We start from the raw sequence: 13,734 nt of genomic DNA, 5'->3' as shown, positions 1-13,734 counted from the left end.
TTTAAATGCAATTTAATTGTAGATGAGTCTTCAGAATAGGTCCCTATACTGTATCCCTTGTCATATGATCAAGCTATTAAGATTCTGTGGAAGTATCAATATAGGAGAAAATGTTGAATATCAGTTTCAACCTAAACATAAATAACTGATGGAAAAATTCTAAGTTTTGGGAGTGGCCTTTGAACATTTTCTACTTGGTCTACCCATGGTTGGCAAAATGCAGCTCAACAGCCACCACGGCCTGGGCGAGTCTATTTTGAAGAAGTGGCGTTAGAAGAAGTTTAAATTTAAAAAAATTTGGCTCTCAAAAGAAATTTCAATCGTTGTACTGTTGATATTTGGCTCTGTTGACTAATGAGTTTGCTGACACTGGCTCTATATCATATGTTCCTACAGAAATAAAGACATAAATAGAGCCAAATGCAATTGTTTTAGGATTGTTATCCACCTATTCCTATAATAGGTACCAAGGACAGGAAAGCTATCCGTCTTTCCTGCATGCTGGGCCAAAAATATTCAGTGTTCTCCAGTATTCATGTTCACAGAATGTCTTCTCTTTGTGTTCTGAAGATGCCTGCCTCCTTGTTTTATCAATTAGGCTGTCAGTCTCTCCTTTTTTCTTTATTTTTCACATGGACCTGCATCAACCTTTCTTCAGCTACAGGTCATAACATATAAACTGCACACCCTGATGCACCAATACATCCAGTATTAGGTTGCTCTGGCTGAACTGATTCTCTTCTTTGATAAATCTGAAGATTTGTGACACCAATGCTCTTACTTTACTGAGAGGCAGGAAGCAATCTTGGTGATTCCTACCAGGCTGCTGTGAGGATAGGGAAGCTTCAATAACTTAAAGTGATTTCCCCCTCTTCTTGTTTCAGGTTCAATGGATCCAAATGACTTCCTGAGGGAGGCTCAGATAATGAAGAACCTAAGACATCCAAAGCTTATCCAGCTTTATGCTGTTTGCACTTTAGAAGATCCAATTTATATTATTACAGAGTTGATGAGACATGGAAGTCTGCTAGAATATCTCCAAAGTAAGCTAAAGACTTAATAAAAGGAAAAAAAGAGCGTGATTTAGTTTAGCAAGTCTTATAAATGTCAATTTAGCAAGCTTTCTATAACCCAAAGGATATTTACTATGTGTATATTGGTGAGAATGAATGTCTTCACATTGAATTGCTCAACTATTCTTTAATATGATATATACTGTGTACTCAAAGGAAGGAAAATATTTATGTAGTGGAAGAACAAAGTGTTCACAGTAGACACATCGAAATACTTAAATGTAATGTGGAAAATTGAAGAATAGATGTTTTGCATGATGCTTTGTTTCCTATAATAACTAATTGAACATTATCAGTCACGGACCAAGATTTTCTATGGCTCAGAATTAAGGGATATAAAATATTTTCAGAGAAAGAGAAGGAGAAGTAACCTTATTTTTTTCTTTGCCAGTGTTTGACTAAGTTGTAGTTGTTGGTGTTTAAAATACTTTCATTGTTAGGCAATATTATAATTTTTGTACTAAAAAGCAAAAATATGCTATTGCTTTATTTTTATATCTGCTTCCTATAGTCAGAGAAGACTTAGGGTGTTGTAAAACTTGGATGTTTATTAATGAAAAATTTCATAAGCAACAATATAGTAAGCCTTAAAATGAGATGTGCAAAGTAGTTGAGATCAAGAACTGAGAGAATACAGTTGACTCTTGAACAATGTGTGGTTATGTGCTAACCCCCCACACAATTAAAAAATCTGTGTGTAACTTTTGACCCCCTCAAAGTTAACAATTACAGTTGTCCCTTAGTAGCCATAGGAGCTTGGTTTTAAGACCCCATGCAAACATCAGAATTCATGGAATCTGAAGTCCCCCACATAAAATGGCATAGATCAATGCATCCAGTTGATCCTCTGCATCTATACAGCTAGATTACGTTGGGGCTATTCTGAACCTAATACAGATAAAAAACAGTACAGGTATTTACTGAGAAAAAACACACCAACAAAAACCCTGTGCAGTTCAAACCCATGTTGTTCAAGGGTCAACTATAATTCATACCTAAAAAAGAGATTTTTTCTATGCTTTTTGAAATGTCTTAGTGGGATTGATATAATGTATAAAGAGGCAAAGGGAGATGAAAATAATATAATGATGATATCAGAAAGATACAAGTATTCTCTTCTTTCAGGGTAATTTGTGAAGCTGGTAATATTAAATTGCAAAACTAGATTAGAAGGACTAAGAACATAAGGCCTATTAAATGCTATTACAAGCAAAAACATCCTAGCTCCCTTGCATAAATATATAAAGTTTAACAGCATCAGAATATGTTGTGCACTATAGAAAGACTAATTTTAACCAATGAACCTTTGTCCTTATTCCCAAACGTACAGGAGCCATTTTGGTTCATTGTTAACAAAAATGCTTTGTCAACATCACTTATAACATTCATAGTGTTAAATCTAACAGAATGTGTCCTCTCCATTTGGTCTAATCTAATCAATTCTATTGTTCTGCTTTCCAAATCTGTCCAGAATATTACTACTTCTCAATACTCCACTCTGGTCCAAGCCGGCATCAGCTCTCTCCTGGGTTCTGCAGTAGCTTCCTAACTGGACTCCCTCTTTTGGTTTTTGAAACCTTCATTCTCTTCTCAATATAATGGCTGGAGAAATCCTGTTAAAATGTAAATCAGAACATACTCCTCATCAGCTCAAAATTTTCAGTGACTCCTATTGGTTCTACTCTCTAACCCATAAAGTACTGAGTGACCTGGTTCTTCATTACCGCTCTGCCCACATCTCCCACAACTTGCCCTTTGTTCACTCTGTGTCATCTTCACTGCCTTTCTCTGCCAATCTTCCAATCTTCCAGATGTGCTTTCTTTCAGGAGCGTCTCACTCGCTGTACTTTTAGATCTGAAATTGTTTCCCATTACCTATCCTCACAGTCCACTTCCTTACTTCCTGAAAGATCTTCCTGAAAGATCTTCAGACATCCCCATTACGGTGAGTCCTTCACTGATCACCCTGTAAATTCTAAAATTTAATCTCCCTCTATTGACTCCTTTTATTCCTCTTTCCCACTTTTTTTTTCCTTTCTTTTAGCTGTTAACTATACTGCATGGCATTTATGTAGCTTATTTTTAGTATCTTCTAAAGTACAACTTCATGGGAGCAGAGACTTTGTTTTAGTGCTAAAACAGTGTCTGCATATAAATGGTGTGCACTAATTATCTACAGACTGCCTGAATGGATAAATTAATGGGTAGATTATGTTGCTGCTATTCTGAACCTAATAAGATTGACGTAGGGTCAAGCCTGTTTTGAGGCTTTTAGTATCAGCTTGAAAAGACCCACTTATTACCCTGCAGACTCCCTTGGCATTGAGAATTTCTGTGGCTTGTTAATGTGTTTTACTTGGGGCTAAGCATGAGCCCTGTCATCCTCTGGTTTGGGACATGAGGTCAAGTTTACCATGGCTGCCATTCACCAGGGTAATGAACAGCAAAGAAGAGTAGTGAAGATATGCGTATTATAGAAATCCCTTCCCAATCAAGAGGACTTAAATTCAACAAATGATCTTATAATGAAATTTCTATGCTTAAATAGCCTATAATGATAAATATTAAGATGGGAGACTCTTGAGCAAAGAACATAATTGAAAATATTTTCCTGCTACAGATGTAAATTGTCACACGTCTGTGAACCTTTATATCAGTTTTGACATCTGGCCATTTTATTTGAAGTGTGTTCTGAGGTTGAGTTAGGCAGTTCCTAGGACACTACACGTTTTCAGGGTAGGAAATTTGTTATTACTCAATTTTCTTCTCTATTGTGCCTGTCAGTGAAAACCTTTTTATGTCCACTGTAATAGGATTAGATGTTGTATTTGATAGCTGAAATAACATATACATTTTTCTGTAGAACCGTCTTTATAATCCCTAAGCTTGGCTGAATATTTTTTGCAATAAATTTCTCCAAAATGGGAGAGGCTTGTCAAAAGACTTCAGCATTGAGGATAATTGATGCAGGTATTTCTTTCTGAAGTTTTGAAGAGGATAAATATCTGCATTATTTCCTAGTTTGGTTTGGCTTGTTTTCTTTCCAATAAATACTTATAGATCTGACATATGTTAGGATATTTTCTTTAAAAAAAATAAATAAAAATCTTAGCACGTTGCTCATTTCATTGACAGTTCACTTAAGTATACTGAAGGGGTGTTTTCACTGAGATATCCTTTAACTGAATACAACTCTATAGCTTGTTGCCATTTGTGTGAATGCAAGTTTCTCTGGAGTCCCTGACTTTAGGGTACTCAGGAGGGATGTCATCATGTCCTCAACTCCCATCCAGCCCTCAACCCCTTACACTCCACCTTCAGTGAAACAGTTTTTCCTGCCAAAAAGGCACCAGTGTCTCCCCTAGTTACTGTATTAGCAAAGGAAGTTTAGTCCCTATCTTGCTGGACTTATTTGTAGAATTTGACAATGGTGGTGACTCTTTTTCACACCCTAAATGTTGCTGTTTCTCATGTTGCTTTCTAGCAATTTGATCCACTTTTAATGTTTAACTCCCACTCATAAACTGTGACTGTTAAATTGTTATCTCCAGCTCTCCCCAGAACTCTAAACTGATATGCTTGTTTTCTTTTAGGCATTTCAATCTGGATAATTCACATGCACTTCTAGCTTAACAAATGGTAAACTCTCTAATTCTGATTAGGCAGTAGCAATGATAATGAGAATAGGTGGGGTTTACTGAATTCTTTCTAGATGCCAGGCATGGTTTTAAGTGCTTTATATGTATTAACTCAATGAGGCATAGGAGCGTGACACAGTTTACTCCAAATTCCGGCACTCTGGCTTCACACCAGTCTTTTGAACCCCTGCACTATAGTTGCCTTTCAAGTCAGAAGTTGTGCCTAGACCCTGGACCATGAATCCCACACATTTTTCACAATATTTGGCTTATTCAGTCAGGGATAATGATGGTTTAGATTTACATGACAGTTTGTAAATTATTCAGAAAGCTGGACACATCTACTAAGAGTGTGGCAGCTAAATACTATCTAGGGATGGCTGGTCGGTCCCTTTTCACAAACTCATCACAAAATAACACTAACCTCTCTATTAGTGATCAAACAGACCTTACTACTATTTAGTGGTACAGATCTTGAGTAGTAGGAGAAACTAGGTCTATTAAAGCGATACCTAATGACATGCTAAAAAAGGGTAATTAAAAATGTGTCAAACGGAATGGAGTGCAGGTGTAATGTACACATTTTATAACTCCTGGCAGACCCTTCCTTTCTGTTAGTGAGCTAGTTATTGAGTACGGTGTGACAGAAGAATGAGAGCTTTTCATCAGCCTAGCCATTCAAATTAGCATCGTTTTACAGGTTCAAAGACTAAAACAAACCATGCAATGTTTGAGAGACATCCTGAGGTGACTGAGTAACAATTTCCATGAAGAGATGAGACAGTGATGTGAGGTATGGAAAATGGCAAATCCTGGACTCTTTCAGTTATTTATAGCTGATTGGATCATGTGACACTATTGTTTCCTTCTCTGTGTAATACTCATTCAGGGAAGAGCAGACTGCAGCCTTGGATTGTATTTTGATTCTGACAATTATTGCCTTATTAACCCATTACAGGAAATAAAAACTTTTATGTGGTTATATATATATTTTCTCAACAGATCAGTGCTATGGTACTTAATCCCATGGAGACCTCATTTCATCAAGATTCTCAGAATTCACTTCAATAGTTTGTTTCCCAAAGTAAATCTTTTCTCTTATTGCCTAGATGATTTTGGATCAAAAATCAATCTGACTCAACAAGTCGACATGGCAGCACAAGTTGCCTCTGGAATGGCCTATCTGGAGTCCCAGAACTACATCCATAGAGACCTGGCTGCTAGAAATGTCCTTGTGGGTGAACATAATATCTACAAAGTGGCAGATTTTGGACTTGCAAGAGTGTTTAAGGTGAATTTGCTTTTGTTTTAATTAGTTTTTTTTTTCTTGTAATGGGTCAAACTCCTAACAGACCATTAGACTAATAGATATACTGTTATTCTTTTTTTTTTAAAAAAATTCTCGCCTGAGGAGTGAGGATATTTTTTCCATTGATTTTTAGAGAGAGTGGAAGGGAGGTGGTGGTGGTGGTGGTGGTGGTGGTGGTGGTGGTGAGAGAGAGAGAGAGAGAGAGAGAGAGAGAGAGAGAGAGAGAGAGAGAGAGAGAGAGAGAGAGAGAGAGAGAGAGAGAGAGAGAGAGAGAGAGATTGGTTCCTGCTTATGCTGAACGTGGGTCAGGGATTGAACCTATAACCGAGGACTGGAACTTGACCCTTTGGTCTGTGGGCCGATGCTCTAATCGGCCAGGGATGTTATTCTTTAAGACAATGTTTCTCCAAGTTTCTCTGTGGTCCATAGAACAGTTTAATAGCCTGGGGCCTTACAGACAAACTACTTCCTGTTTCCAATTCTTCACCAAGGAGAAAGAAATAAAGGAAATATGATTAACCAGATGGGAGAGGATATAATTAAGTTTGTAGTTGAATTAATGATCTATTTTTCAGTACCAGTAGCCTTTGTTTGTCTGCCTTTATTTCCCTTATCAAGAGCAGCACACTTGGTACAGTTACCTGAGCCACTTTTGCTCACTTTTTGCCAGAGTAATATTCATGCTGCCAGCAATCATGGGCTTTTTAATTCCTGGTCCAAAAGACATTGATCCAGTGGTTGGCAAACTGTGGTTTGCCACTCTGTTGACTAATGAGTTTGCCGACCACTGATATAGACTATATACTATTGTATCAGGTGCTTTTCGTCTTCTTTTTTTTAAATAATGTTTTTTATTGATTTCAGACAGGAAGGGAGAGGGAGAGAAAGGTAGAAACATCAGTGATGAGAGAGAATCATTGATCAGCTGCATGCCCCCCACTGGGGATGGAGTCCGCAATCCCAGCACGTGCCTCAACTGGGAATTGAACCATGATCTACTGGTTCATAGGTCGATGCTCAACTATTGAACTATGCCAGCCAGGCTAGGTGTTTTTCTCTCAATTTAACTTTTGATTTCTACATTGTACCCTAAAATTATGGGTGTAGGTCATGAAACATTATAAATAAATTATTCTCTTTTGATCTTCATGAATTCATCAATTCTTTTTGCAAATTAATTGGAACCCCAGTGAGTTGATATATTAATTTAATTCATTTGGATTCTACTTTTCAGTGTTAGAATGTGGTTACATGGTAATTATAGAAGTCAATTGCTCTTTAATGCCAGCAGTAAATAATAAACAGACGGCCTCTGCTTTAAATTTTTAAAAAGAATTTGCTAAAGACAAGATGTAAAGCCAGTATTATCACACACAAATTCTCTCATATGCAGTAGAATGCTTTCAGTACTATTTTTAGCACACAGTAGGCTTTCAAATAATATTTTATTAATAACTTCTCACAGATTTATTTTTTTAGACTTGTATCTCAGCTTTGGAATTTGCTACCTTGCTCATTTTGAATCTTTAACCTCTACATTTTAATGTGTAGCAGGTCATAGATGAATGAGGGTGGCGAAAAATATATATACATCACTTTAACTTAGTTTGGTTTCTCAATGCGTTAACAGGTAGGTAATGAAGACATTTATGAAGCTAAACATGAAATAAAGCTGCCAGTGAAGTGGACTGCACCTGAAGCCATTCGTTCTAATAAGTTCAGCATTAAGTCCGATGTATGGTCATTTGGAATCCTTCTTTTTGAAATCATTACTTATGGCCAAGTCCCTTATAGTGGTGAGTAATTAATTCTGAAGCAGGCCTTTCTGATGCAGGTCACTTACTTAGTTGCGACTTTAACAGCTTCACCCAGTCTTAGAGGGCAGAGTGGTGAGGATGACCATGTCTTTGAAAAGAGGTAAAAACCGATGATGATTTGCATTTATGAGATAGTTTATTGCCTCGTTCTTTGCTCTTGAATTGCAGTCTTAATAGACATTACTTACCATAGGAATTAGTTTAACCTCTGCAGCCAGGGAGGGGGTGGTAGACCTCATCTCTTCACCACCAAGGAAATCAATTTGCTTTGTAATTTAGACAGTATAAGTGTCCATGGATTTAATAATCTTACCTTTAACTTGTTTTTTATTTTTTATTTTATTCTATATTTTTTTAGGAATGACAGGTGCTCAGGTAATCCAGATGTTGATTCAAGGCTATCGACTCCCTCAACCATCTAACTGTCCACTGCCATTCTACAACATCATGTTGGAGTGCTGGAATGCAGAGCCTAGGGATCGGCCAACATTTGAGGAACTGTATTGGAAACTTGAGGATTTTTCTGACTCTGAATATTCAGATGCAAATAGCATTGTAAGATGAATAGTAAAGAAGAGAATCAAATGAAGTAAAAATGAAGTTCAATAATCAGTCCAGAAATACAACCTTATTAACCAGCTGCAAAAATGAGTTTAACTTGACATACTCAAGTGAAAAGGTCAATTTGGCCATGTATTATAAAAAAATTACTTTTACATTTTATTGACTGGACAACACTACAGGACAGTCTAAGATGGCCTATCATTTTCTCACTGCCTAGAAAAAGTCAAACACACTAAACAAAGTTATTCTTCTTTTTAAAAAATACTTACATCTCTGTTGTTTGAAATGTCTATCAACAGGATCAACAAATGATAATCAATTATTTACTCAGTGACTGTGGTAGCATTTTCCTATTTACTGATTAAAGTGGTTATTCATTATTCGTCAGATTGCTGAATCCCATCAGACTGTTATTATGAAGGAATTTGATTGCTTTGCTGCACAGCAGGACCTGTGCTTTAAGATTTCCCCCCCCTCTTTTTAAATATCCTGCAACTACAATGATGGGAAAGCCATGTTAAATGACTTGATTGTACTTGGAGTAATTGCCCACATTTTTTCCCTGTGCATAAAAAATGAAGCAGCTGTTGAGAAAAAGAATTAAAATTTCTCTCATTTTGTAGAAGGAAATGATGGAATTTTCTATACCTCAATATGTGTCTTCTGAGAATCATCTACATTAGTTTTAATCTCTTAATGTTAAGAATCAGATTGCAAAGCTGATGAGTTATTATCTGTGGAAATATGCAAGAAACATCTAATAGCCTGAATATCTAAGAAGTAGGTATCAAAATAGTTTAGGAAAACAAGAGAAGAGTGGTAGGATTGTCATAACCTATAATTTCTGAAGAATTAAAAAACAAACAAACAAACAAAAAACAAACAAAAACCTTACATTTGGCCTATAGACCAGAGTTTAAAATTGACTACAAAACAGGTCAAGCTCTGTTTCAGATCTTGATGCTAGGAATAGTGTTAGACCTTGGTTATGGAACTATATTTTTTGCCTGGTAAGACAAGGTTTTTTTGTTTTTGTTTTTGTTTTTTAATCATTGTATGTTTGCATTAACTTTGGTAAGAATATTACTATCTTCTTAAACAATGAGTGTATCAAATTTTGTACCTCATTATGTGGTTTGGGACAGTTCTCAAAGGTAGTTGCAAAAATCAAATGCATATTCAAAGATTTTCTGATGTAAAGATATATGAACAAAACAAGCCAGGAGAAAACAGAAGTGTATTCTGTCACCTTTTTTTAAAGGGGAAGCACAACATGTCAACCAGTTACAGAAATCCCAATTCAAAGTGGATTAAACAATCAGTAAACTTGGTAAATTTTCTAACTGGAACACAGGAGGCAGGGATGACTCCAGGCAGAATGCCATTAGCTGCAGTTCAATGATCTTAACTAAAATCCAAGTCCCTTTCCACTCTTCCCTCTGCCTCCAACATTGTCTGGATTCTCAAGGTCACTGGAGGCTGCCAGTAGCAGCTGAAGCTCCCTGTGCTCTTCTCATTTAGTAAGAGAAAATGGGGAGCTACTCTCTCTGCATTTTCATCTTACATAAGAAACATTCTTTTTCTGTCCAGACAAATTGGGGTCATATGCCCAGCGCTGAACCAATAATAGGCTTAATGTGAATGTTAAGGACCAGTTGGCTTTGTATATGTTTTTTAACTGAAGTTGGAAATGTGGTCATTTTCCTGGAGACAAGTTGGGAGATTAGCTTTTTTGAATAAAATTAGATAGTATTAGATGCTGGATATCATTAATTAAAAAAAAAATTCCCTGAGAATTTTATATAGCTGTTCTATATACATATAGTAAGTAGGTATGTGTACATTCACTCAAATTTTTCTGAAACTAAAGTGGGTCATGTGGAGCTAACAATTATTGATCCCCTTTATGCTCTTATGAACAGAAAATATTTGTAAAGTAAGGTAACCACGGAATTTTTAATCAGTTGACTATGTATAAGACAAGATCAGTTATTCAAAGTCATCCTGTCAAGTTGTGAAAAATCAAATACTATATAACTTATCTTTTTGTAGCAGCTAATAATAAGAATACTTTTTTTTTTTTTTTAGTAACATCTGATTTTTTAAATGTATAAAGATGATCCTTTCTTGTTTTAATACCACCTGAAACCCATTTAACTTTCTATGTTTAATTCTTGGAGATGTTTATGTTCACGCCTCTGTCCAAGCGATCTATTATTCTTGTTTTTACCTGATTGATCGTGGAGAAAAATAGTGGATTCCATTATGAGAAGCAGTAATAGATTCTTTTAAAAGATTTTTTTAAAAACTGACATAAATTTCTTTTTCTGTGTAGAATAAAAGGACCAGGAAAAGATAAGTTGAATTTTCCTACAATGAAGCCAGCTCTTGTTAAATTTACCACCCATAAATTGTAGCAAAGCACTTTCTATGTAATGTTTTATTTATGTGATTCAGTTACTTGGAGGTGGTGGTGAGGGATGTGAGTACATAATTTCAACATGGTATTTCAAATATCTTTTGACAAAAACCTAAGAATTTTTGTAATAGGAAAAATTCCAAACTCCATTAAGCCTCTTTTAAGAAGTTTAGAAAGGAAATAGATTTATCTTTCCTAAGGTCAAAAGAGGCAGAGAGTGGACTCCTAATAGTTGTGGAACCTAAATATTGTGTCATTAAAAAACAAAGGTAAAGTCAAAGTGACCAGCAATCTCCAAACTGGGTTGAAGAATGAGGATACTTGAAGGACACCAAAGAACACACCATGGAGGAAATATCGGGCTTGGCCCATTCACAACGTCTACATACAACATGTGTCTGTCTGCATGGTGATCGCATGGTCTGACTGAGCCATAAGGAATCCATACTCTTTTGATTCTCTGATGGCCCAAAGGGAACCTTCGCCATTGGAAAGATGCCATGCTATCACCCAGCTGGAGCTTCTTGGAAGAAGCAGGGCCCAGATGGTGATCCATGGCTTTGCCAAGCATATGCTCTACCTGTAGTAATGTTTTCCTATGGTCTAGTTGAACATATGGTTTCTAGACCTGACAGCCTGGTAGTAACTTTCAGGATTTTTTGAAAAGGTATATTATGTGAACCAGAGTGGTGGTCATTTGAACACTTACTTAAATTGTGTCATTGTATTCATCCATTGAGGAAGGCTACTTTTAAAAAAGAGTAGATGAGGTTTGTATACATGGGTATTGGAATTGCCTGTGGGCTCATCTGAAAATGTTTAGTTCTTATATTTCCCAGCATCATTACATAGAAGTTTTGGTCTAAAATCTTCAACATTATTAAAAAAATTCAGTGTCACAGGAAAATAAAGAAAGCTGGGAAGTTTGGCGGAGAATACTTACACATCTTTTGAATCCATGACCCCCAAAATATTTTAATTTTCATAGTCATTCTTTCACTGCCTATATTGCTCCATTATACTCCTTTAGATTTTTCCTTTTTCTTTTATAGTAAGGGAATTATAGCAAATGTTTTAAAGTATTTAATACATTAAGAAATATTAAGAAATAAAATGGAGAATAAAAAAGGGATGCAAACTCTAAACTTCAGAATCTTTAACCAGCTTAACTTTAATCTGTACTCAGATGGTACTATTTACATAGGACTTCTAAGATTAACTCATAAGGAACAAGACATCCAATTATTTCCATTTACTCTTCTTGCCTGGGTTTATCCATTTGTCATCTAAAGAAACAGACTTCATGTAATGTCTTTTTCATCCTGATGGAAAATAATCCACTCTTTCAGAAAAGGATAGCAAACATCAAACATGCCTTAAGAATCTCATATATGTATTGTGCAGGGGTCTCAAGTCATATAACATAATAACCACAAAATCATAGGGAAAATTGTTAAAAAGCAACTAAAATTGATTGGTTTGGGAGAAGTTAAACATTTTCTAGTAATAACTTCCTGAAATTTAAAATCGGGGGCTTTGATTGTATTATTTGTGAAACAAAGTAGCTTATTAACCAAATTACTTTTAAAGTTTATGATCTACATGTTTTTCAGAGTAAAATATATTATGTCTTTTTAAAAATCTGTTTTAAAATCTTTCTTAAATATACATTTAGTTATAAATTCAGAAAGTGAGAAACAAAGCCAATTAGCTAGATGAGTAGACTTTGAAGTTACACAGAAAGATTTCTGTCTCTAAAGTATGTATTTCTATACTGCACCCTTTAATATTTATTGTATTATTGTATGCAACAATTGTATAATTACAAGTGAAAACATATTACATATGATTAATTATATGTAGCAAAAAAGAATTTAAAAACCCTCTTTTAATTGTGCCACTTGTTATAATCCTATTACCATGGCTCAAATGCAACTATTTAATTTTCAAAATGTTTTCTATTTCTGGGTTCTTTAAAATATTCAGAAAAGGACTTTTTATGAAAATATATTTTACCCTAAGAGTTCTATCTTTATTCACATGAAATTTGTTCATTATGCCAGTTATCTCAGACTGCTCTCAGATTCTCCAAACCATCTAGAAGTCCTCCCATTTTGTCTCCTCACATCTCAGAATAGGGCTCTACCAACATCTAATGCATCCCATTGGCTCTGTTCTTCTCCTGTCTTAAAATGATTAGTCTTCCAGGGTGATACCTTGGGTGGGATAAATTGCACGGCTGATGACTGTACATTAAAGCTTTGTTTTTAAAACACAAGAATTTGTTGTTTGTCTATTTTTTATTGTAGTTATTACCCTTTAGGTAATAATTGCCTCATGGTCTGGTAACCTGATGCGGGGAAACCAAACCATAACAAAATTTCTGGGGTGGGGGGAGAGAAATCAATGAATATCTTAAAATATCTAGTCACACATGGAAAGTAAACACTACACAAATAATTACGTAACTGTGTTTGTGTTGAGTGGTACTAATATAAAGGAGAAATATGGGCAGCTATGGAGTGCTATATGAGTACCCATAACCAGGCGCAGGGAGTTGAGAGAAATGAGGAAAGAGATGTTTAACTGGTTTGAGGAAGAGAGTGTTCACCAGCTCCTGGGAGAAGATAGGCACAGCAAAGACAAAGATTCTGCATAGACAAGAGCATGGCGCCACTGAAGAAGGAAAAGAAAATGTGTTCCTGGAGTGTAATGAGTGAGGAGGAAAGTACAAGTTAAGGCTGGCCAGGCAGCCCTATCTCAATCATGGGGATTGTGTTGTCTGGGTTAGTAATATTCTAAATCCTAATGGGCAGACATAGAAAGCATTTAAATTGGTAGCATGACCTAATTTGAATTTTTGAAATATTATTTTCACTAACGTATGGAGAATGGATATGAGGAGACAATTTAG

General features: G+C 35.7%; 1 protein-coding gene across 1 annotated transcript in view; it reads left to right on the top strand.

Moving 5' to 3' along the window:
* FRK (fyn related Src family tyrosine kinase) overlaps positions 1-13,083 on the top strand; it is an 84,427-nt gene extending 71,344 nt beyond the window's left edge. Inside the window, exons 5-8 of the mRNA XM_084889297.1 lie at positions 885-1,043; positions 5,821-6,002; positions 7,651-7,816; positions 8,196-13,083. Of these exons, the coding sequence (XP_084745423.1) occupies positions 885-1,043; positions 5,821-6,002; positions 7,651-7,816; positions 8,196-8,401 (713 nt within the window). The 3' untranslated portion in view covers positions 8,402-13,083. The remainder of the gene's footprint in view (positions 1-884; positions 1,044-5,820; positions 6,003-7,650; positions 7,817-8,195) is intronic.
* The last annotated feature ends 651 nt before the right edge of the window (positions 13,084-13,734 follow it).

This window comes from Pipistrellus hanaki, assembly GCF_964339955.1.
Source record: "Pipistrellus hanaki genome assembly, chromosome: 7".
NCBI classification, from domain to species: Eukaryota; Metazoa; Chordata; class Mammalia; order Chiroptera; family Vespertilionidae; genus Pipistrellus; species Pipistrellus hanaki.
The sequence above is the reverse complement of the archived record's forward strand: the minus strand, read 5'-3'. Positions and strand labels throughout refer to the sequence as shown.